We start from the raw sequence: 27402 nt of genomic DNA, 5'->3' as shown, positions 1-27402 counted from the left end.
ATTCCGAAGGTGCGATGTGTAGTGAACACTAACGATCTTAACAGTTATTTTCAACTAAACTGAGTGGGAAGACATGGTATTGGATGAAGATCTATGCACGCAGAGACAGAATTAAAGGGGAAAAATTCATAGAGATGAATATAAATCAAATTAGAAAAGGTATTACTAACAGATCGGCTGAAAAGTTCGTATCGTTTCTATGAGAGGGCGCCACTAGAATTAAATCCATACCATTTTCAGTTAGTACGTGTATAAATTTGACAACTGTCTGATTATTAGTTTGTGAGATATTGCATTTTGAGTGAAGCTACTTTTATTATTGTGAAAAAAATGGAAAAAAGGAATTTCGTGTGTTGATGAAACACTACTTTTTGATGAAAAAAAGTGCCGCCGATACCAAAAAATGGCTTGATGAGTGTTATCCAGACTCTTCACCGGGCGAAGCAACAATTCGTAAGTGGTTTGCAAAATTTCGTACTGGTCATATGAGCACCGAAGACGATGAACGCAGTGGACGTCCAAAAGAGGCTGTTACCGATGAAAACGTGAAAAAAATCCACAAAATGATTTTCAATGACCGTAAAGTGAAGTTAATCGAGATAGCTGACACCCTTAAGATATCAAAGGAACGTGTTGAACATATTATTCACGAATATTTGGATATGCGAAAGCTTTGTGCAAAATGGGTGCCGCGTGATCTCACAATCGATCAAAAACAACAACGAATTGATGATTCTGAGCAGTGTTTGTAGCTGTTATATCGAAATAAAACCGATTTTTTCGTCGATATATAACAATGGACGAAACATGGCTCCATCACTTCACTCCGGAGTCCAATCGACAGTCAGCTGAGTGGACTGCACGCGATGAACCGAACCCAAAGCGTGGAAAGATTCAACAATCGGCCGGCAAGGTTATGGCGTCTGTATTTTGGGATTCGCATGGTATAATTTTCATCGACTACCTTGAAAAGGGAAAAACCATCAACAGTGACTATTATATAGCGTTATTAGAGCGTTTGAAGGACGAAATTTTAAAAAACGGCCTCATTTGAAGAAGAAAAAAGTTTTGTTTCATCAAGACAATGCACCGTGTCACAAGTCGATGAAAACCATGCTGAAATTGAACGAATTGGGCTTCGAATTACTCCCTTATCCACCGTATTCTCCAGATTTGGCCCCCAGTGACTTTTTCCTGTTCTCAGATCTCAAGAGAATGCTCGCTGGTAAAAAAATTAGAAGCAATGAAAAGGTAATCGCTGAAACTAAGGCCTATTTTGAGGCAAAGGACAAATCGTACTACAAAAATGGTATCGAAAAGTTGGAAGATCGCTATAATCGCTGTATCGCCTCTGATGGCAATTATGTTGAATAATAAAAACGAATTTTGGCAAAAAAATGTGTGTTTCTATTAAACGATACGAACTTTTCAGCCGAACTGTTATGTGTAACGTTCGCATATTTTTTTTACGAAAAACAGCACATTTGGCGTAAAAATCAAGAAAGTACAGTACAATACTGTAAAATACAGTACGGATACGAGCGCTAAATATGTGTCATGCTGAAGCAACTCATTTCTACTAGAGTTATATCATTCAAATGGGTATGAAATACTGTACTGCTCGATATGATAAAGAGTTGAAGTAAATTTGACTAATTCTTCAACGCTCCGAAATTCTCGATGATATCAATGACGATGCTGACATCTTACACCACAACTGAGAGAAGAGACGTTGTCGTGTAACTTACGACAGGGGTTCAAGATCTGAAGACTGATTAATCATTTTATGGAACGACAGTCAACACTCCCGTGAATTTTGAATGAATGATTTTAGTTAACTTTCAAACTTTAAATTAACTCTCATAATCGTTTTAGAGTTTTGTCAATGAGAGATTTTACCAAAATGAAGCCATTTCTGGAACAACACAATATTCATGTAACAACATATGAAAAGTTACTATCAAAATCATCAGCCCAAGTTACAATGAATGATACGCATATATTATATGTGCTAAAAATACCTCAACTATCTTCAGAAATATATTGATACGAATTCATCGATTCATTAGTACAAAACCAAAAAAGATACACATCAGCACAAATTACGTTCTTTTCAACGCAACAACAATATACGAAATAAAAAATGAATGCAAACAAGATGACATTTTTTTTATATTTGTGATTCTAAAGTAATAAGTACTACCAATCAATGTATTAATAATTTTATAACAATACAACTTTCAAACTGCACTTTTGAAAATGTTTACTCTACAGCAATCATAAAACGCATCGACGATGCCACAATTTTACTAAACAATGTAAACATTAGTTTAAAATCAAATTGTTGTAGTAATGTTCAACTACTTGAAGGATCTTACATAGTTCAAATTAACATCAATGAACAAAATATCCAACACCACACTACCAGATGAAATTCAAGAAAATAACTCAATTCCGGAAATAAAATCATCACCTCATCAATATGTTTCACCAGAAAGAATAATTGAAATTCAAAAATTTTCGAATATGCCAACACAGGAACGTTCTATGAGACTTTGAGGACAAAGTCTTTTCAAGAAGGGAAGAGTTAAAAAATTTATCAACTTAGGAACCCAACAACAACAATTACGGATAAACGGTACAAGAATTCAAAATATCAACATAATTTCGTGAGAATCTAACCGGCAGTCTAAACAATAACCATTTGAATCAATTTGTTCTGAAGTCATCAACGATTGTAACTACTGATTCAATACAGGATGCTTTTCTATCTACAATAAAAAACAATAACGACTTTTAAACTGTCGAGAGAAATCTAGTTTTAATTAAATGGACATTCACGTTTTTATTTGTTTTGTACAATATGTACATATTCTGTTTCGATTTCTTTCCATTTCGCTTTGGCTCATCAGTGCTGAAAGCAGTTCCAATAGGATTGCACTCTCCGCTTTAGGTATCGCTTCGCCGTGGTCAGGTGAAGTTCTCTGCCTGTCCCGGGGTTTCACGCACTTTACCCAAAATTGCGAGAGAACGGGGAAGAAAACGGAAATTCCAAGAACATACGATTCTTGATTTCTATCGATTCGTATATAAATTGTGCCTGATAAACGTTTTTATCGAAAGATTTCGTGCGAGTTGTAAAAATAAATGAGTTTTTCCGTATTCTTTCGCACACTCACAATGTCAACACAAAAAAACTAAAGGTTTAACAAAACTCGCACGAAATCTCGCAAAAGAAATGATTTCTTACTGATATTTTTCGCCAAATGCATAGTAAAGTCATGTATTCACAATGGCATGTTTTTGTTTTTTTTTTGTGAATCAGGTTAGTATTGGAGAAATTAACGAGTCGAGTCGGTGCCGGTATCCACAGCTTTTAGCTCATGCTCAGTATTCTCGGCCGAAACTTCAGCAATCGTCCATGCCATCAAATCTAATCCCCCAAGCACTTCAACAATTTTCACTGCCCTTGAAGCAGGCAACTCCCTAAACTCTTTAATCCAAGCAACAGAGAAATGTTGGAGAATCTGACAGTTATTTGTTGGGTATCCGAACATTCAGGAATCCCTGGCAACGCGAAAGCAAACACACTTGCAGCACTAGGTAGATCCAGCAACCACTATTTCACCAGAGCGGTTCTAGGTACGAACGTTATCAGAAACCATTGCATCAGAACCTGGAAGGCAACCACTGGTCACACTCTAAAATTTAATGGTGGACCTGACAAATGGATATATAGATGCAATCGAATGGAGCAATGAGCCATATCCAGACTGCGAACCGTTCACATAAGAATTACCAACACACACTCACTTTACGTCGAACACATTATTCTCATCAACTACCCTGAACTTCATGAAATTCGCCGACATAATGAATTATCCAACTCGATTCACAAAGTGTTTAACAACAACCCACACACCTAATGCACCCTTATCAATCTACTGCGAGACACCAACATATTCAAACGTTTATAAAATAATTATGATCCCAAAGTAATGCCACAACACGCAGTGTTCGATGCACAATTTGACCGCAAGACCAAAAAGGTCACGGCCAGCAATCCAGACAAATGCACAAGAAACCTAAAACAAATTTACCTAGAATTTGCTAATAACATAAGTAGCTGCGCACTAGAGTACCTACAACCAGAGTGACGACATCTAATCCGTAATGTGGGCAATAATTCTGAACATTTAATTCGAAATGTTGGCAGTTTGGTTAACAATGTATATGACAGGTCGTTTGCTCGTTTGAAACAAAGTTTTCATTTCAAACGAATAGATGCTGTCACTCTGGTTACAGGCACTCTACTGCGCACAATCACTTGAACACTCAAAATAAACTCGCCCCCATAAAAAATAATACACCTCTCGAATTACTGTTGTTGTCAGCAGCCACAAGTTTAGAGCACACCGCTTCGATTCACAGACCAAATCCGAAATCAGTCAATTGCCGACACCAAAGTTCAACATTGCTTAGGTTTCATTTCAAACGAATAGCTGTTGTCACTCTGGTTGCAGGCACTCTACTGCGCACAATCACTTGAACACCTAAAATAAACTCGCACCCATAAAAAATAATACACCTCTCGAATTACTGTTGTTGTCAGCAGCCACAAGTTTAGAGCACACCGCTTCGATTCGCAGACCAAATCCGAAATCAGTCAACTGCCAACACCAAAGTTCAACATTGCTTAGGGTACAAGGCGGACACATTCAGAATGGGGTTTCTCTCGTCATTTTAAAAAGAGAATAACCGTGTTGAGATACACGGAAACCCACTATTCACCACAGTGGCAACTTAAAATAAGTACTCTATTGAGTTATCCAAGCAATCGACAAAGCTAATGGTTTTGATCATAATGGTAATCCTCATCCTATTCATCGTCATTAAGAGCCTTCTGAAAATGTTAAAAATAAAATGGATGAACGAAGTAATGATGGCTGCTCAGGTCATAGCAAGTATCACCAAAGTCTAAACAAGCCCTACAGTGTAAGCCAGGACACCGGCAGCCGTCGGGATGCTCCGGCATCACAAATGAAACATAAACTATTCCAACTTAGTAGCCAGATCACCTCACTGAAATCTTTGCAGCAACGGAATCTCTAACGGAATCACTAACGATACATGAACTATTCCAAGTTAGAAGCCAAATTACCTTACTGAAGTCTTCGCAGCACCCGTGCTGTGTACATAACACCTTCGTCCAAACCTCGGGAGCACCATAACTCCAGACACCAGACACAATAAGATTTGAAAGCTTTGATGCCTCAGGTAAATTTAGTAAGTACCAGCTTTCACACCAGATTTAACGGGTAATCAATATATACTGAATACTCAGTGTGATTTGACGAAATTGGTAACTGCCATATCTCGTTACAATGGACAAATCAACAGATGCCGTGACCAAGGCAATATCAACTTAGGCAACTTAGAAATGTAATCCAAAGTTATGAAATACCAAAGCAGTTTGTAACTGAAACGAAATTTATGTCCTCTCTATTTAGCAGAACTTGTAATTTGTTTGATAATAGAAAACTAAACTCAACTGCTTATAATCATCAAAAAATAGGAGTGCTAGAAAATTTTCATAGAGTATTAAAGAATTCTCTACGCATCCAAACAGATAATACGAATGAGAATTGATCTGCCCGTATATCCAAATTTGCATATCACACAACTAGGCGACGAGCTTAACCGACCAATATCAAGTATATAACACTAGGGGTGTTCGGCTTAGATAAAAAATCGGCATTTTCAGCAATTTTTCTCTTCTTTCTATTAGAATTCAGCAATGTTGAGCAATGTTGAGTAAATTGAGCATACACTTCACTTAGGCGAATGTCCACATAAAAATTTTCCAGAAAAGCGCATATAATTAAAATTAAGTATATTTTGTCAGTGTATAGTACAAATTTTGATAAAGATGCGTTAGAAAAATCAACAGTTGCTCTAAATGAATTTTGACTTTTTGGTTGTTAATGATAGTAAATTGTTTACCTGGAACAAACCAAATCAAACTGAGTTATTATAGAGTTGTATTGCGAATTGTGTTCAAACTGTTCACAAGGTATAATTCTACTGTTGTTGTTCGGTTGTATCCAAGGCTTCACTTCGGGATCTTTGAAATACTGTAACATAAAAAAAAATAATATTATTACAATTACTCACTCACTACAATTATGAAAAACCAGAAGAAAACATGAAGATATAAATATGAGTACTATATGAAGATAAAAAAACCTGTTTTAATGCACCTAGTGGTGTAATGGTGCCTTCCTCATATCAATCATATTCTCACATACAATACTGTAGTATTCAATTCAAAATATCTATTTTCGATTCTTGAACGAAACCAAAGGGATTGTTTGTGCATTATACAGTATAACCTACAGAATGAAACACTGTTTTGATCGCTTAGACCATCCTAAAGAAAACGAAGTACCAATAATAATGGGTTGTCTATTATTAGTACTTCCAGCACCGGAACCCGAGAACCGATATAATCGTAGTCGGTTCGTAGGGCCACCAGCTAACATGACGTATAAACTCTACTAGTTTTTTTAATAAAATTTTGAAGATTGTATACAAATTCTTTTTTTACGTGGCGGCGTAAATTATTGTTGAATCGAAAAAATATGCATAATTTATGGTAGGAGCATAAAATCTTTCATTAGAACATACGATTAGGAATAGCGGTTTTGTCATCTTTGAGAAATGTGGATAAGATCCATTTTTGAATGTATGACTATTATCTTCCATCCTTGTTCGGAAATCTGGAACCAGAATTGCCGGAATCGGTTTGTTTGGCTGATTACTGAGAATGACTACCGATTCATGTAGTTTTTAGGCCAGTTTAGAACATTTTCACGGTTTTTGTTTCGCTACCTTTAGTGACGGTGGACCATTTTCAACACACTTTACCCTTTAATTCCGGATCTGGAAGTCGGATCTGTATGGAATTCAGGCACTCCGTATCGAGAGACGTTTCTTTTGGTCCACGAGGCCTTTCATTGAGACCTAAGTTTGTCAAAATCGGTTCAGCCATCTCCGAGAAAACCTAGTAAGATTATTTGACATATACATACTCATACATACAAACACAGACATTGCTCAACTCGACGAACTGAGTCGAATGGTATATAACACATGCGCCTCCGGGCTGATTTTTACTATACGGTCTATATGAGAAAGGTAAAACGTGATTTGGTAATGTCCTGAATACTGAACCAGTAACAAGCAAGATTTCATAGCTGGATGGTGAACTGTAGCTTCATTTGGTTCCAATCCGAGAAGCTATTTTCTAGAAATTGAACAATATCCAGTTGGAGTGCAATTGAAAATCAACCACAATGCTTACATACTTGTGTGTGGTTGCTCGTATGAGCATGACTCATAACTCTGTGTCACCACAGTGATCACAATGCCTGCTGGATGTGTCCTATTTCAGCACTGTCATTTTCAGCCGATTTTCACAATTTAATTTTTTTATCTTATTTATATAGAAAATCTCTGCAATCACGGTGAAAGCCGACTATTTGACCGAGGTCACGAACGCCGAATGTCATATACTATTTGACTCAGCTCGACGAACTTAGTAACTTTCTATTTTTTTACAAGGTGAAATGCATTTAGGACTGTATAGGACTCTCCAAAGGACTACAACTGAATAATTGGAACCACCCACTAAAACAACTTGGATCTCCAACCCTACCACCCCTATCGTTAGGTATTATTTGGGGTGGAAGGCTATCGGTGCTCGAAGCACCCGGACGTCTGCATCGTTCTCTTCTACTTTTAGACCATTTTTCTCTCGAGCCACTGGTTTCGCTCCAGGGGATTGACCGGGAGGATGTCGAGGTATGTTCGGCGATTCCCGTTGGAGCATGGCGCCTCGAGGACCCAGAACTGGTCTATGTCACGAGCTACTCGACTAATTCCCGACGATGGATCTAGCCTACACCGACGGAAAAGTTCCCCAACGGTGGAAGTTTTCCCGGGAGTGAGGCTCCCGAAACCAGTAAACGGTTCAAATGGCAGGATGCTTGGGTCAGCCCAGTGATTCCGGCTGGAGGATGACTTCCGGTTCACTGGCGCCCCGACGATCCATACTGTAGCTACGTTGCAATCTACCTATCTAATCTCCGCCGAAGGATCTAGACTACGCCGGCGGAGAGCTCTCCGTTGAAAGGGTTTCTCCCGACACCGAATCTCATGTTTCGCCACACGTGACACCCGAATGAGTGCCTAGGTTGATCCTGTGATTCCGGATTGGACGACGACTCGATTTCGATGCTGTAGCTTTCACTCGGCTAGTCCCCGGCGAAAAATCTAGCCTACACTGTCAAAGAATTCACCGACGATGGAAGCTCTTCCGTAACCGTCGCTTCCAATACCCCTCAACGGATCAATCGACAGGATGCCTGGGTCGCTTCAACGATTCCGGTTGGAGGATAACTTCCGGTTCACTGGGATCCCGACGATCTATATCGGGGCTGCGACGCAATATACTCGCCTAATCTCCGGTGAAATATTTAGACTACACCGACGGAGAGTTCCCCGACAACGGGAAAACTTCCAAACCGACGCTTGTTCGCTGATCCCTCTTTAGCGGCCGGCGGTCGCGGCTGCCTGTTGTTATGCAGTTTAATTCAGCAGCAAGATACCCGCGGTCTGAGAGGTCGCGGTCGACACTGCGTTTCAGTTCTCCTCACTGTGGTACATCCTCTGGACTAGGTTCTCCGGTGCACCGCGGTTTAGTTCATCTGCCAAATACATCCAATAGACCATTCCTTTGTATCACAAAGCGGGGAAAGGCAAACAAGACATGTTTTGCTTATCAAGCTCATTTGGGTAGCCAGGGCAAGCAGGAGATACCGCGTGGCCTAAGCTGTGTAGGTGACCTGTGCACTGAGAGGAACTTCGGCAGACCCGAATCTCCTTTGATCTCCTTCAGCTTGGTCGGACTACGTTCAGGAGTTGTTAGTGCTCCTATTATTTTGGTAATAACCAGGCATCACCCCATGGGTTGCAGTTGGCACACTGACACAGGTTATCGAAGCAGGCTTTTTTGCTGACGCGTCATTGACGGGGGTCCATCAAGCTCCGTTAGTGGTTTGAAATGTTCTATCCCTCAAACCATTATTTCCACAGCACGGGTCGCATGACACTTTGAATTAGGGCTTTGTATTAGGACAGATGGGGTAGGAATTTGAAAGGTGGGGGTATCAGGACACGAAACATTGGGCCTCTGCACTTTGAGCCGCATGCTGTCGATATAGTAGTTCTTGTTTACGGATATCTGCACTTTTTATAAAAGTTTAACAGAGTCCACTGTCAAACCCCACCAAATTCTAGACGAATCCTACGACTCGCAATGGCCTGGGGAGTGGTCGTTATGCCCTTGGACATGGTCCCTGCTGCCCCTCTATGTGTGTATATTTGTGTGCGTATGTGTATGTGTTTGCATGATATATGCACACACATTTCTCGGAGATGGCGAAAGAAATTTTTACAAATCAAAGGTCTTATGATCCCAAAGTCTGCTATTGAACGTCATCTCGATCCGACTTCCGGTTCCAAAAATACAGATATTGCACTCACTTTTCTCAGGATGCAGAGTTTCAGGGTAATATATGCATATTTATTAAAAAAGTGCGCTCCGGAAGTATTCGAACCGCGAATCGGACATATCATTCCTGCACTCGTTCGATCCGGTCGATGTGAACGTTGTGGAATTGATCCCAGATTACAACTACGTATTCTAATATGATCAGTATCTAACGGGGAAACAGATTGGAAAACCGACATGTGAACACAATGATGTAATGAAAACCGCGAAAATGTTACCGCAGAGACGGGACTCGAACCCGTAGCTAACTCCTAACCGGGGAAATTGTTTTACCAATTAAACTACCCTGCATATGAAAACACATGAAGAGAAAGTCCAATTGATTGGACGAAACTAAGCATGCTTCGCTCTACTTAGCCACTACGGTATTCACTTACAGTCCCGTATCGACGGAAACAAATTCAACAGAAACACATACAATGATCACGAGTCTATTTCTACCCATCTGTTTTTGCCGCACGACACTGATTTGAGACTTTTGTTTTTGTCTATTTCGCTATCTACGGGATAACACACGATAGTTTCATCCATCGATTTAATGGATCTCCACTAGTGTGTGGTAGCAGCAGTGACGATTGTGTGATCTCAAACACAATGGTAAAGGTAGACAAACCTTTTATTGTCCTTCAACGATTTTGTTTTAGACTTTGTTAAGACGTAAAGCCGCCTTGAGCTAGTTTTAATATGATCAGTATCTAACGGGGAAACAGATTGGAAAACCGACATGTGAACACAATGATGTAATGAAAACCGCGAAAATGTTACCGCAGAGACGGGACTCGAACCCGTAGCTAACTCCTAACCGGGGAAATTGTTTTACCAATTAAACTACCCTGCATATGAAAACACATGAAGAGAAAGTCCAATTGATTGGACGAAACTAAGCATGCTTCGCTCTACTTAGCCACTACGGTATTCACTTACAGTCCCGTATCGACGGAAACAAATTCAACAGAAACACATACAATGATCACGAGTCTATTTCTACCCATCTGTTTTTGCCGCACGACACTGATTTGAGACTTTTGTTTTTGTCTATTTCGCTATCTACGGGATAACACACGATAGTTTCATCCATCGATTTAATGGATCTCCACTAGTGTGTGGTAGCAGCAGTGACGATTGTGTGATCTCAAACACAATGGTAAAGGTAGACAAACCTTTTATTGTCCTTCAACGATTTTGTTTTAGACTTTGTTAAGACGTAAAGCCGCCTTGAGCTAGTTTTAATATGATCAGTATCTAACGGGGAAACAGATTGGAAAACCGACATGTGAACACAATGATGTAATGAAAACCGCGAAAATGTTACCGCAGAGACGGGACTCGAACCCGTAGCTAACTCCTAACCGGGGAAATTGTTTTACCAATTAAACTACCCTGCATATGAAAACACATGAAGAGAAAGTCCAATTGATTGGACGAAACTAAGCATGCTTCGCTCTACTTAGCCACTACGGTATTCACTTACAGTCCCGTATCGACGGAAACAAATTCAACAGAAACACATACAATGATCACGAGTCTATTTCTACCCATCTGTTTTTGCCGCACGACACTGATTTGAGACTTTTGTTTTTGTCTATTTCGCTATCTACGGGATAACACACGATAGTTTCATCCATCGATTTAATGGATCTCCACTAGTGTGTGGTTGCAGCAGTGACGATTGTGTGATCTCAAACACAATGGTAAAGGTAGACAAACCTTTTATTGTCCTTCAACGATTTTGTTTTAGACTTTGTTAAGACGTAAAGCCGCCTTGAGCTAGTTTTAATATGATCAGTATCTAACGGGGAAACAGATTGGAAAACCGACATGTGAACACAATGATGTAATGAAAACCGCGAAAATGTTACCGCAGAGACGGGACTCGAACCCGTAGCTAACTCCTAACCGGGGAAATTGTTTTACCAATTAAACTACCCTGCATATGAAAACACATGAAGAGAAAGTCCAATTGATTGGACGAAACTAAGCATAGTATTCTAGAATACTGCGTATTCTAGAATACTGCGTACTAGAGCAATTCAAAGTATTCAAAATAAAATTGAGACTGAGGTCGTGATATTACCACAGACTAACATACAGGACACTCAAATTAGATTCTACAATCATTTTAACGGTCATTTCGAATATTCCTTTATTTGGGACAGTACTCAATTGTGTCATGATGGCGCACGTTACCCTATCAAAAACATCCTGTCTGTCATCTAGACTGTGTTTATTTTTTTCATTTACCAACAGAGTTGCCATTCATACAGAATTACCTGTAATGAATTGATTTGTATACGTCAATGCGAATTTCATGCATGATATAGATTTAATACATATTACCAAAACTATATACATAATTGTGCCTACTTCTCATCCTCCAACGCAATACAAAATCGAACCCGTTTACAATATTTACTTTCTTCTGGTCTGCCACCACATAATTTCGGGTTCGGTGTCCACTTATAACGCACAACAATCTACAAGGCTTGAGATAATTCGGTAAATTTTTAGATCGTCGGCATACATTACTTTAAACTACGATCATTCACAAATAGCACAAACAGTAGTGGTCCGAGATAACTCTCTTGGGGAACATCTGATGTTAGATCAAAATGATCAGAATATACAATCCGACTCGAACTGAGGTTCTACGATCTGTAAGATGCGAAAGAATCCAGTTTGTTATACAATCAGGGAATCCATTTCGTCTCAATTTTTCATCCGCGAGTACATGAGGAACACAATCGAAAGCTTTAGAAAAATCAAAATACACCGCATCATCTTGTTGTCGTTTTTCAAGCATTGACCAATGTAGAAGCGTAGCTCATTAGATTTTTAGTAGTTGATCGCTTTTTGACAAAGTTAGTAACCGATTCCGAAGGCTGCCCAGCTCAACATTCCACCAAGGACGCTTATTTTTCGACTTGCACACGCGTCTCCTATGCGGCACGAGATGTTGAAATTTTAAATCTAATTCGCGACAATAAAAAGTCTACTGCATCATCCAAAGCGCCTGAGTATATCCATCCAATTTACAAGAGAGATTTCCGCAGTCACTGATTTATATCATAATATCTCTGCATTGTTATTCGTCAATAAAGTGTGTAAACTGAATTGTGAGAACAAAAGAGTAGTGGTTATTGTTCAGTTTCATCAAAGGTAAGGGCGATTCAAAAATTTCACAGTCAGTGGAGCAACTAACAAATGCCAGATCTAAATGTTTTTTATTTGAATTCATCAAATTGATAAATTGTAATTGAAATTTACAATCTCTCTCTCCAGCAGGCATAAAACCTCCTCATCTTTTTATATCAACAGATTACAAAGATCCAACAGATATACTGCTTAATACTAAGGGCTTAAAGTAAAATTATTCCCAGCAAGGGCCAAGGGTGACTGGACGGTGACGTTGAAGGCCGGATCCTGCTGTCCGTGAGGGTCCTCGGGAAAACCCCTAAGTCACAAACACTCGGCGGGTGTCCGGCATGCTGGACATCAAAGAGAGTGGCCCTCGGATAGCGGTGAATAATAGCAATGCAGGAAAAAAGGAGAGAAAAAGAGAGAGCGATTCTCTCGGATCCCTATCACACACCGCTTGATAACGAGAACTGGGTGTCGGACAGATCCAAGACTGTGGCGATCTTGACGACTGGTCGATACCCAGTGCAAGAGGTGGTGAAAACGCAAGCGGAGGCAGAAGCCATAGCGAAGGTAAACGGAATGTATTACTGTAGCTACTACGCTCCACCGAGATGGTCAATAGACCAGTTCACCCGGATGGTCGACAGGTTGACCGCAGACCTGGTGGGTCGGAAGCCGGTGGTGATAGCGGGAGACTTCAACGCCTGGGCAACAGCTTGGGGCAGCCGCTATACCAATAGGAGAGGACAGACGTTACTGGAGGCCCTCGCCAAGTTAGACGTCGTGTTAGCGAATGATGGACTGAAAAGTACCTTCCAGCGGAACGGAGTCGAGTCGTTTATCGACCTTACTTTCTGTAGTCTCGGCCTAGCCGGAGATCTTAATTGAAGTGTTGATGATGGCTACACCCATAGCGACCATCTAGCCATTCGCTACACGATTGGTCAATTGGTGAGAAGCACAAGGAGGAGTAATACTCCAAAAACTTCGACCGTGAAACGTCCTGTGCTGCCCTTAAATTGGAGGAGCACAACGCGAACCTGAGAGGGGACGAGTTGGTTGCTATCTTGTTACGGGCGTGGGACGCGACCATGCCTAGAAAGGCCCAACCGAGGACCAACAGACCACCGGTCTATTGGTGGAACGAGCAAATTGCACGTCTTCGCGCATCCTGCCTCAGGGCTAGAAGAAGGATGCAAAGAGCTCGATCAGCGGAGATGAGGATGGAGGCACACGGCATTCAAAACGGCGAAGTTAGCACTAAACAAGGCCTTGGGTGGTTGTTGGGACTAAGAAGAGCAAAGCGAAGAAATTAACGCTGAATAGCTTCGATGCGATTGATGTCCTGTTAATAATAGGGGCCCAGACGACAGAAGCATATTCTAGGATAGAACAAACCAGTGCGCAATATATAGCAATATAAATCCAAGTGTTTTGGAAGAGAGATAATATACTCGACGTGATGTTTGAAACTAAGTTTAGAATCCAAAAGGACTCCCAGGTTCTTCACAGTCGATTCTCGCTTGAGAATAGTTCCGGTAAAAGAGATCACGGAACATTTAGATGGGTTTAATACCATTCTATTGAGGTCGCAACAGTTGGAGAAAATATCCAACTGTTTTTGTAGGAATCTGGCATCTTCGTGATCTTTAATAAGATGGAACAATTAAAAATCGTCCGCGAAAGATAATTCCAAGCATTGCATCGAATGGTTCAAATCGTTCAGATAAAGTAAGAATAAAAAGGGTCCAAGATGACTGCCTTGAGGTACACCCGAGTTAGCTCGAAAAAGTTCAGGTGTACAGTCTCCGATTTTTGTTATCATATTACGACCAATCAGGTACGAATGCAATTAATTCAAAAATGATCCATTGAATCCAAGTCTGTTAAGTTTAGCAATAGCTATTTTGTGATTTATTTTATCAAAAGCAGCGGAGAAGTCTGTATATATGGCGCCAACCTGCTGTCGCGCCTGTAGCGACTGAATTACGTAGGATGTATTCTTTTTTACAAGGTGAAATGCATTTACGCACGGAGTGTGGGACTCTCCACAGGACTACCTAACTGTTGATTGGAACTATCCACTAAAACACCTTGGATCTCCAACCCTACCTCCTCGGCATCACCGCTAGGTATTAGTTCGGGGTGGAAGGCTATTGGTGCTCACAGCACCTTCCCCAGATTTATGCAGAACGGGGATCAGCATCCTGCTCTCGAGGGATCGACCAGTTGGATGACGAGGTCGGTCCAGTGATGCCGGCTGGAGGGTAACTTCCGGTTCACTGGCGCCTCGACGACCCAAAACTGATGCTACGTCGCGGAACTACTCGACTAGTCTCCGCCAAAAGATCTAGTCTACACCGACGGAGGGTTCTCCGACGAGGGAAATCCTCCCGAACCGACGCTTACGGTACGCATCTACGACCCGACCAAAAGGATGCCTAAGTCGATCCAATGATTCCGGTTGGAGCGTGACTTTCGGTTCACTAGCGCTCAGACGATCCTAGCGGTACCACGCGACGGTCTACTCATCTAGTCCCCGACAAAGGATCTAGACTACTCCGACGGGGAGTTCCCCAGCGAAAAAGAATCTCCCGACACTGAGTCTCTTCACCACACGGGACACCCGATGGAGTGCCGAGGTCGGTCCTGCGATTCCGGTTGGAGCATGGCTTCCGGTTCGCTGGCGCCTCGACGACTCGAATCGGTGTTGTGGCGGCTACTCGACTAGCCCCCGCCGAAGGATCTAGCCTACACCGACGGAGAGTTCCCCGACGAAGGAGACCCTCCCAAAACCGACGCTTTCGATTCCTGTCAACGCCCGACCGAGAGGATGCCAGGGTCGATCCAGTGATTCCGGTTAGAGGACAGCTTCCGGTTCACTGGCGCCCTGACGATCCTAGCGGTATTAGGCCACGATTTAATCGTCTAGTCCTCGGCGAAGGACCTAGACTACTCCGACGGAGAGTTCTCCGGCGAAGGAAGTTCTCCCGACACCGAGTTCTCTGTTTCACCACACGGGACACTCGAAGGAGTGCCGAGGTCGGTCCGGTGATTCCGGTCGGAGCATGGCTTCCAGTTCACTGGCGCCTCGACGACTCGAATCTGTGTTGTGGCGACTGCTCGACTAGCCCCCGCCGAAGGATCTAGCCTACACCGACGGAGAGTTCCCCGACGAAGAAGGCTCTCTCGAATCCGACGCTTTCGATACCCATCAACGCCCAACGCCCCATGGCTTCCGGTTCACTGGTGCCCCGACAATCCTTACAGTTTTACGTACTACTCGTCTAGTCCCCGACTACTCCGACGAAGAGCTCCCCGGCAAAGGAGGTTCTCCCGGACCGACGTTTATTTGCTGATCGTTCCTGAGCCCACTACGGTTACACGCGGCTAGTGGTCGCGGCTGCTTGTTGTTGATCCGCACTCCATTTCCGCTGCAATATGCCCGCAATTTGGGATGCCGCGGTCGACACTGCGTTCCAGTTCTCTACGTAGTGGCACATTCTCTGTATCAGGTTCTCCGGTGTGGTGTCAATGCCGCATGCCTCCAGTAGCTCACTCCTTTCAGCCGCGAAACGGGGACATGCGAACAAGACGTGTTCTGCCGTGTCGATCTCGTCTGGACAACCAGGACATACAGGGGATGTCGCGTGGCCGAACCTGTGGAGGTACCATCTGAAGGACTCGTGGCCTGTGAGGAATTGCGTCAGACCGAAGTTCACTTCTCCGTGAGGTCTATCTAACCAACTCGAGATCCTAGGTATGAGTCGGTGTGTCCACCTACCTTTGGTTGAGCTGTCCCACTCTTGTTACCATCTGCGTAGAGAAGCGGCTTTTGAGGCCCTACGGGCGTTCTGGTCTCCTCGCATGCTGTAGCACTCCGCGTCTTCCTTCACTATAAGACCGATAGGCATCATACTTGCAACCACGCAGGCCGCATCCCTCGATACAGTGCGGTATGCACTGATCAAGCGAAGACACATCAGTCTATGCGTACTCTCCAGCATCTGTGCATTGCGTTTCACACCAAGTGCCAACGCCCATACCTGGCTGCCGTACCTGAGTATCGAAACTGCCACACCTGCCAGTAACCTACGTTTACTGGAGCGCACAGGCGAGCTGTTGGCCATCAATCTAGAGAGCGCCGTGATCGCTTTTGATGCGCGCTTGCAGGCGTATTCAACGTGCTTGCTGAAGCTGAGTTTTTCGTCAAGCATCACACCCAATTGCTTCAGTGATCTCTTGGAGGGGATCATGCAATCTCCGGCATGTACCAACGCCTCCTGTTCCGATTTGCGATTGTATACCACCATCTCCTCTGTTTTGTACATCATATTCCACAGGATCGGGCCCAAGATCCCTGTGGTACTCCAACCGTGATTGGAGTGTTACGTGTGCCTTCGTCGGTCTCGTAGAGCAATACTCGGTTCTGGAAGTAGCTTTCCAAAATCTTGTACAGCCCTTCCGGTACTCCCAGTCGAAGTAGGGAATCAGCAATGTCTGCCCAACAAGCACCATTGCACGCGTTCTTAACGTCTAACGTTACTACCGCACAGTAGCGGATTCCTCGTCGTTTGCGCTGGATAGCTACCTCTACCGTGGTTATCACCGATGTTTTGGCGTCCGCCGTCGACCTGCCTCTGCGAAACCCATATTGCTGGCTGGACAGTCCTCCTGCCTCCTCTATGAAGGGGGATAGCCTGTTGAGGATGATTGTCTCAAGGAGCTTTCCCACAGTGTCTATCAGACATATTGGTCTATACGCCGATGGGTCCCCTGGTGGTTTCTCAGGTTTTGGTAGCAGTATCAACCTCTTCCTTTCCCAAATATACGCATACATACGCTCATCCAGACATCTCTGCATGACCTCACTGAACATGTGCGGTTTTGTCATTATAGCCGCCTTTAGAGCCACATCTGGCCCCGGGGATTTCTTTGTATCGAGCGATCTCGCCGCAGTGAGCAACTCCTCGTTCGTTACCTTTTCAACTTCATTCGCTGATAGCGGGGCTGGCTGCCAGGAGGACGTGTCGTGGTGGGGAAAGAGAACCGTTATGATTTCCTTCAACCTCGCCGGACTACGTTCAGGGGGTGCTATCGCCCCTCTCGTTTTGGCCATTACCACCATGTAGACATCGCCCCTTGGGTTGGAGTTGGCTCCCTCGCATAGCTGGTCGAAACAGGCCCTTTTGCTTGCGCTGATGGCCTTGTTTAGTGCTAACTTCGCCGTTTTGAATGCCGTGTTCCTCTCCATCCTCATCTCCGCTGATCGAGCTCTTTGCATCCTTCATCTAGCTTTAAGGCAGGAAGAGCGAAAACGTGCAATTTGCTCGTTCCACCAATAGACCGGTGGTCTGTTGGTCCTCGGTTGTGCCTTTTTAGGCATGGTCGCGTCACACGTCCGTGGCAAGATAGCGACCAACTCGTCCCCTCTCAGGTTCGCGTTGTGCTCCTCCAATTCAAGGGCAGCGCAGAACGGTCGAAGTTGGCTACCTTGCACGACAGAGTTTCTGGAGTATTACTCCTCCTTGTGCTTCTCACCAATTGACCAATCGTGTAGCGAATGGCTAGATGGTCGCTATGGGTGTAGCCATCATCAACTCTCCAATTAAGATCTCCGGCTAGACCGGGACTACAGAAAGTAAGGTCGATAAACGACTCGACTCTGTTCCGCTGGAAGGTACTTTTCAGTCCATCATTCGCTAACACGACGTCTAACTTGGCGAGGGCCTCCAGTAACGTCTGTCCTCTCCTATGGGTATAGCGGCTGCCCCAAGCTGTTGCCCAGGCGTTGAAGTCTCCCGCTATCACCACCGGCTTCCGACCCACCAGGTCTGCGGTCAACCTGTCGACCATCCGGGTGAACTGGTCTATCAGCTACAGTAATACACTCCGTTTACCTTCGCTATGGCTACTCCCTCCCGTTCCCGTTATCTACCGGTGTGTGATAGGGATCCGAGAAAATCGCGACATCAATGCCCCATTCCGCCACTGACTGGTACAGCAGTTGCTGGCCAGCTGCACAGTGATTTAGATTCTGCTGTGCTACTTGCATGTTGTTTTACTCCCTCCACCTGTTGGACAGGTAGGTTCGCCCATGACATGGATTGTTGCCCTCTTCTTGCTCGCGCATAGCATGCAGCGTGGCGTTCGTTAGCATGCATACGCCTTGTGCCCCTCGCCACCGCAACGCTTGCAGAGGTTGCTTCGGTCTGAGCCGTAGGATGTATAACATACCTGGTTTGTAGATGTGGATTGTTTTGGCATAAAACCGTGTTGAGTTGAAGATATGTAGCTAGAGCAGTTGTGGGTAATGAAGTCCAAAACGATTATTTCAAAAAGCATAGATACAGCACATAATGCAGCAATTCCGTGGTAAATCGATATATTGCTTTTATCACCATTTTTAAATATAGGAAAGATGAACGATTCCTTCCATGAATCAGGAAAAATTCCTGAGCGCAAGGAAATATTGAATAATATTATCAAAGGAACCTGTAGACTTCTACTTTTTCATTGTCATCCACCATCCGTTTTTCGATCACTAACCAGATCTTCATGCCGATTCCAACCCCGTCGTTTTCTCTGTCTTCCACCATCTTTTTGGTCACTAATTAGATCTACATGCTGGTGCTAACACCGTCGTTAGCCCACTCTCGTTTACCACCCCACCCCTTCACCAACCCTTATATAACATTTACCTATTCACTTTTTTCTTTTCTCTTTGACCTTTTAAGCAAGAGCGTTATTACCGCCCTGCAATGCCTAGTGCCATCAACTAGTTATAGATAGGGTTATATATTTAATTTTAATTGTTAGTGCTAAGCCCAAATGTATCTGTTGGATCATTGTAATCTGTTGATACAAATGATGAGGAGGTTATATGCCTGCTGGAGAGAGAGATTGCCAAATTTCATCTCCATCGGGCTTTTCCTGCCCCAAAATAAATAAATAAATAGACTTTCCGAGCAATTCTTAAGAATAATGAAGGGTATTCCATCAGGTCCAACGCTTGAAGATCTTTTCAGTTTAGTTAATAAAGCTTTCACCATATTTTGGTAATAATGGGATGGTGACCAACGGGGGGCGTGAAGGAACATTGTTGCCAGATTTTCTTCACAGAAAACGCTGCTGAAGTGTTTGCCAAAGAAATCAAAGATATCACGCGGGGTCGATGCTTGCAGAGTGCCGAGCGACATATGATTAGGTAACCCTGATTCCTTTCTTTGTTCATTAACGTGATTCCAAAACCTTTTAGGGTGGGATTTAAGATTCTTCTGGATGCGACATTGGAAGCCACATTGGAGCGATTTATTCAATCGTTTATAACGATTGTTGTGGAACAGATAATAAGATCTAGAATCAAGAGTAGGCTTTTTGGTGAATTTCCTCAAAGCGCATCGTTTGGCTCGTTTAAAACGCTTCAAAGTTCGGTTTTACCACGGTGGACAGAGCGGTTTTTTTCGTAGCTTTTTGGGTATAAATTGATCAATAGCATCGGTTATTTTATGTGTCCAAAGATCAACGGCAGAATTACAATCACGATTTAATAGTAAATAGTTCCAATCCAGTTCCATCAGAAATCTATTCATTTAATTGAAATTACCATTGCTTTCAAAAAGTTAGTTTTGAAACCCGACTCGGAAATATAAATTGTTTAGCGATCTGAATGAATATCCGGAAACCGACAGCCGTCATCCTTGATTTTACGAATTCTTCAATAATTTGATATTTACTCGCCAAGCGTGGTCGAAAAACTACCTATAAATCCTTCAAATTCGTGAGAAATATTAACATATTATTCACTCATATTCTAATACACGTAAAGAAATACGTTACTGCTGTCCTGATTACAAAATCACGAAACCAATCATTTTAACTTCTCTTGAAACAATAAGAGCAATTCCATGCGAAATCGAAGGTCGATTTTTTGTAGTTTGTGATTTGGCTCAAATTTTGCATATGCATTCGTTATAATCGAAAGAAATAATTTGGCTTAGAAGTTTGTCATTTTTATGCTCGCTTTACTTTTGAGAAAGGACTAAGTATAAATCCCATTAAAATTTTCAATAATATATGTTTCTGAAACAGTGCGATCAATCGATTTGGTGTTTTCTGATTTTTTTAGGTAATTATAACGACTATGTTAAAAAATTAAATACTGTTGAAATAAATATTTTGTTTGATTTTTATTTAAAAATCTGTCCTAATCCACCTAGTGGTATAATGATGCCTTTCTCATATTACTTTTATATCAAAAATTCCACTAGAAGATTTTGTCAAGATTTTTTTTCTATTTTGAATAAAATAATAAACTTTCTTTGGGTATATACTAACCTAACCTTTTCAGTTTGTAAATAGTTATGTCAAATAATAAGAGCTTTACTTTATTTTGCAGCGTCGCACTAAATGATTGAACACACTTCGCATTATAGATCTGGAACCGGAAGTCGGACCCGGATGAAATTAAACAGCGACCTATGAGACTATAAGAACTTCTATTTGAGCCTAAGTTTGTGAGAATCGATCAAATCATCTCTGCAAAAATTGAGTGAGTCTCGCTTTAGAATTTTTGGTCACAATTTCCGGTACCTTGGACTAAACCCGAAGTCGGTTTGTTTAGTAAGCAACTAATAATACCGACAAATTGATTCAGTTTCAAGCCAAATCTAGAAGAATTTTATTTGCCTTTCTCATATAGAAAGGCTATGCAATCACTGTGAAAAACAACTTTTTAACCGAGGCCCGGAGGGCCGAATGTCATATACCATTCGACTCCGCTCGACGAACTGAGCAAATGTCTCTGTGTGTATGTATGTAACAAAAATATGCAGTCACTTTTCTCAGCGATGGCTGAACCGGTTTTCACATACTCGGATTCAAATTGATGGTGTTATAGTCCCATAGCATGCTATTGAATTTCATCCCCATTTGACTTCCGGTTCCGGAGATATAGAATGATATGCACCAAATAAATGAATAAAAATATGCTCACTTTCTTCAGAGCTGAACCGATTTTCACAAACTAAGATTCAAATGAAAGGTCTTATGATCCCATAGCCTACTATTAAGTTTCATTTGAATCCGACTTCCGGTTCCGGAGTTACATGGTAAAATGTGAGAATTGAAAAATTTTTCTCTAAAACGGCTCTACCGATTTCCACAAACTAAGATTCAAATGAAAGGTCTCGTAGTTTTATAAAAATTTGTTAAACATTTTACCTGGATCGTCGGAACTAAAGCGTGATTAGTGGAAAATTAGGTATTTCGTTCGTATTTTTTCACGAATGATGATCAAAACCAGGTACAAATCCCATAAAACTGTCTGATAAATTCATCTAGTTTGAAGAACTTGTTGTTGTTTGTGGGTATAAAAACTTGATTCGGAAGCACCGAAATAGTGAAGAAAAACTCCAAAAATAGAGCTCGCTTCGATTTTCCAGCAAGGCTTGAACCTATTTTCACAAATCTTGATTTAAATTAAGGCTGATATTATCTTTAAAGCTACTGTGAAATTTCTTCCGGATCTAACCTCCTGTTACGCAGCTACAGGGCGATGAGTGTCAAAGTTTTCAAATCGCCATATAGAATAACAGTATGTACAACACCGGTACGTGGGGTACGGTGGAAGAAGAAGACGATGCGTGCTTTGTTCTATTTCGTACACGCTATAAAGAAAACGAAACGGTTACGGATGTCTTCTACTAGTGTGTGATATTGGTAAAAGACGGTGCAGCGGTTGATAAAAATTTAAGCTATTTTGTAATAAGTGCGACCGAAAGAATTAAATTATGTAAAGCCGAGGTAAAATAAATTAAATGAGAAATAATATAAGAGAATGTCAATGAATTGACGGTTTTTCGAAAAAATGTGCAGTTTACACAGCCGGTAGTGCAGTAATACCGTGACGGTGGTGTAATAATAATAACAACAACAACAACAATAATAATAATAATAATAATAATAACAATAATAATAATAATAATAATAATAATAATAATAATAATAATAATAATAATAATAATAATAATAATAATAATAATAATAATAATAATAATAATAATAATAATAATAATAATAATAATTATAATAATAATAATATTAATAATAAAAATAATAATAATAATAATAATAACAATAATAATAATAATAATAATAATAATAATAATAACAATAATACTAATATTAATAATAATAATAATAATAATAATATTAATAATAATAATAATAATAATAATAATAATAATAATAATAATAATAATAATAATTCTACTACATGTTTTATGTTGCTGATTCATGCTGTTTAGCTTGACATATGCAGAAGTAACAGAAACGCAGGCTGGCTTCTCTTTGGCTAATTGGTTCAATCGAAATAGAGCATGAGATAGTAAGTCTAGGTTTAACTATACTCGAAACTGATGCAATTTGGAGGTCATATTTGTTGCTGGCAAGCTAACCAACCTCGGCTCAGTTCGTGCTCGCATCTCATCCGACAAATTGCTTACGGTCGAGACGATAGACACAAAGACAATACAGTGCAATGAACAATAGAGAGAACGAAATGGACAAATACGAGTTAACAAAGCCTGAAACTTGGCCTACAAGGCCAAATTCAATTTGTATTGATTTAAAGCGCTGCAAAGTTAGACCAGCATCAACCGAAATTGAAATCTTGCTTAAGGAACGAATGCATCTAAACGTTAATGATGTAAGTGAGATTCAATTCAACAAGGCGTCTAACGGTGTGTACATTATGTTCAAACGTGAAATAGATGCAATTGCATTGGCTTCGGTTAATAACGGGGTGCACAGTGTTGATCATGACAATGTTAAATTTAAAATCCCTGTAATAGGTTGTAAAAGACGAATAGGGAATAGGTTGTAAAAGACGACAAAAATCACCATTTTTGCGAATTTTTCTAGAATTATCGTTCAACAAAATAGATTCAAATGTTTGACATGATAAAAATAATCTTTCGATCAACGTTTTGTAATTTTATCGTGGGAAAATATTGAGAAATAAGTCGGTGAAGAGATCAGAATTAAACAAATCAAAGCAGCATAGTTGTAGTAGATGTTTGTCTAGACATAAACGTTTCTGTTTGATTTTTTTCATTTTTTTTATTTTTGGTCGTGAAATGAAAACTACGATTTTTCACGAATAAATCCATTATTTTGTAGCTGTTAAACATCCCCAAAGTAACAAACAACTAAAAGGAAAACGTTGGAGTCTTTTTTTATATGTAGAAAGTGTGCGCAAAATTTGAAAAAAATTGGTTCAGTAGTTTTTGAATGACGATGGACACGGACGTTCAAAACCTACTTTCGAGAAAAACGCGTTTGAAGTTTTTTGTCTATAATATTTATGGATCTTCGATCTGTGCGCTGAGGTCTTGAGTCTTCGTAGAATGAGATAGCCATAGATAAAGATCCATAACTTCCAGAGTTTCATTCCAATTGGCTTGAAAATTCACAGGAAATTCTCGAAATGTTTAGTAAGAAGTAAGTAAGAAAATAATAAATGATTTTTTAAAAGTGTTAGACCCTACGCGCCCCTTATGTCCGAACAAACCTTCTTATTTACATTCAATGAACGGATTTTGCCTTTCTCATATAGAAAAGTTACGCAATCACTTGAAAAACCGACTAGTGAAAATTGGCCCGGAGGGCCAAGTGTCATATACTATTCGAATCAGTTCATCGAGCTGAGCAATGTCTGTGTGTGTGTGTGTATGTAAGTGTGTGTGTATGTGCCAAATAATCTCACTAGGTTTTCTCGGAGATGGCTAAACAGATTTCCACGAACTTAGATTCAAATGAAAGGACTCGTGGTCCCATACGGAATTCCTGAATTTCATCCGGGTCCGACTTCCGGTTCCGGAGTTATAGGGTAAAGTGTGTTCAATACTGTACACCGTCACTTAAACCGGCGAAACAAAAAACGTAAAAACTTTTCTAAACTTATCTCAAAACTACACAAATCGATAGTCATTATCAGTAGGCAGCTACATAAACCGATTCCTGGTTCCCGGTATCCGGTTCCGGAAGTACCGGAAATAGTGGTCATATATACCAAAATATATCTCACTCACTTTTCTCAGCGATGGTTTAACCGATTTCCACAAACTTAGATTCAAATGAAAGGTCTCGTGGTCCCGTACGGAATTCCTGAATTTCATCCGGATCCGACTTCCGGTTCCGGAGTTATAGGGTAAAGTGTGTTACATATTGTCACTTAAACCGGCGAAACAAAAAACGTAAAAAATTTTTTAAACTGGTCTCAAAACTACACAAATTGATAGTCATTATCAGTTGGCAACTACATAAACCGATTCCGGCTAACCTGGTTCCCGGTACCCGGTTCCGGAAGTACCGGAAATAGTAGTCATATATACCAAAATATATTTCACTCACTTTTCTCAGCGATGGTTTGACCGATTTCCACAAACTTAGATTTAAATGATTTCGGATGCATTTCGGAACATTTAAATCGTAATTTAGAGTGCGTACTAGTAGAGTTTGTGTGTCATGGTAGTTGGTGGCCGTACGAACCGACTTTGATTATACCGGTTCTCGGGTTCCGGTGCCGGAAGTGCATATAATAGTGAACCCACTTCGTTTTCTTAAGGATGACCTACGCAATCAAAGCACTGTTTTATTCTGTATGTTATGCACAAAAAATCTCTTGGTTTCTTTCAAAAATCGAAGAGAAAAATTTTGAATATTATATACATGAGAAAGGCATCATTACACCACTAGGTGGATTAAAACAGGTTTTTTAATAACTATTTATTGGAATATGAGTTAAAATTAAATTATTAAGATTTACATTGGGTGTTAAGCCACAAATGGTGACTATTCAGCCCTATTATATACATGATTTGGTTATTACCATGAAGACATCATTTGCTTCCGCAATTCTGTGATTTCTGTGTATGGAAAATTCTAAACCTACTTGTATGTGTAATGGGGAAAAGGAACTTACAAACTAACTTACTAACTAATACAGAGAGCGAATCGATTCAATTGAAGATTGCATCGATTTTTGGCGGAATTCGCTTAAAATATTATGTGACATTACATCTAATGGCTCTATATTTGTGAGTCTGTGTAACTCATTTGTACTAAACCAGGAAGGACGCTTCAAAATCATTTTCAGAATTTTATTCTGAATCCTTTAACGCGTTTTCTTCCTGGTGGAACAACAACTTGACCAAATTGGTACTGCATAAAGCATGGCTGGTCTGAAAATTTGTTTAATATTAAGAATTTGTTCTTTATAGTATGTTCACATTAGCGCTGATATCAAGTGATATACTTATCATGTGCGATATCACTTGATATCCCATACAATTCGATGTCAACGCGTATCACCATTTTGGCATGATATCCGGGATATCATGTACGATATCATGTCGAGTTGTCAAAAGTCGCAACTAGCAACACGGATGATGGCATTGAACGCACTCATTTATGAACGTCACTTTGAGAGTGACAATAAACAATCATTATAATTTCAAATTTTTCAACGAATATTGGCGTTCGGAAACCGATAAAAGGGAAACTTCAATTATTGATTGTTTTGTAGGAGAGAAAAGCAATATTATTGATCTTACTCCTAATGGGAACATTCAATATGACAACTTGATTGTCAAACGATATCATTTCGATCATATGTGAACACTTCGACATGATATGCATATCATCTCGGTATATCAAGTGATATCAGCGCTAATGTGAACATGGTATTAGATAGAGCTTAGAATTCCTGTGTATAAAAGGATATAAACATTTAATATATTTATTACACTTTGCCTAGATTCCTTTAATGTGAAACTCGAAAGTGAGTTTTTTGTCATACGTTAAACCTAAGTATTTAGCTTGATCAGACCCTGTCAATTAAAAGCCATTCAATTTGAGAATGTGATTATTGTTTGGTTTAAGGAAATAAGCTCTTGGCTTGGTTTTTGATGCATTTGATTTAATTTTCCATTTCGACAGATAACAGACTTGTGTCGTCACAGAATAGCGATTTCTGACAAAAAACGGGTAGATTTGGAAGATCAGAAGTGAAAATATTATACAAGATTGGAGCTACGCTAGAACCCTGCGGAACACCTACTCGTACGGGTAGCAATTTAGATTTACAATTCTGATAGCTAACCTGAAGAGTACGCTCAGTTAAATAATTTTGAATCATTTTGATCAAATAAATAGGAAACTTGATATCAGACATTTTTGCTGTTAAACCTTTGTGCCAAACAGTGTCGAATGCTTTTTCTATGTGTTGATGAGCAACTCCAGTGGACAACCCAGAAGATTTATTTGCTTTTATCATACTCGTCCTGTCCCGGTTTCTCGGTTCAATGCATCGGACGCTGGTCTTACAAGCCAGTTGTCGTATGTTCGAGCCCCTACCTGGAAGGATTCTTGAATCCATAGTACTAGCCATTCAATGATTCTGTACACTAAAAATCGGCTGCGAAGTCTGTTGAAACAGAAAGGCCAAATTCCACAAAAGGAATGTAATGCCAAGACTTTGCTCATGTTCGTTACTCTTACAAGTTGATGAGTAGTTGAATGTTCATGACGAAATTAAACTGCTCTGGTAAAAAAAATTAATTCTCATT

At 40.8% G+C, this 27402-nt stretch overlaps 1 protein-coding gene across 1 annotated transcript in view; it reads right to left on the bottom strand.

Moving 5' to 3' along the window:
* The window catches only part of LOC131438546 (solute carrier family 22 member 21), a 640450-nt gene that overhangs the window by 493520 nt on the left and 119528 nt on the right, over positions 1–27402 (bottom strand). Inside the window, exon 3 of the mRNA XM_058608646.1 lies at positions 6004–6134. Coding sequence (XP_058464629.1) covers positions 6004–6134 — 131 coding nt within the window. The remainder of the gene's footprint in view (positions 1–6003; positions 6135–27402) is intronic.

This window comes from Malaya genurostris, chromosome 3 (genome assembly GCF_030247185.1).
Source record: "Malaya genurostris strain Urasoe2022 chromosome 3, Malgen_1.1, whole genome shotgun sequence".
Taxonomy (NCBI): domain Eukaryota; kingdom Metazoa; phylum Arthropoda; class Insecta; order Diptera; family Culicidae; genus Malaya; species Malaya genurostris.
This window is presented reverse-complemented; position numbering and strand designations above follow the sequence as displayed.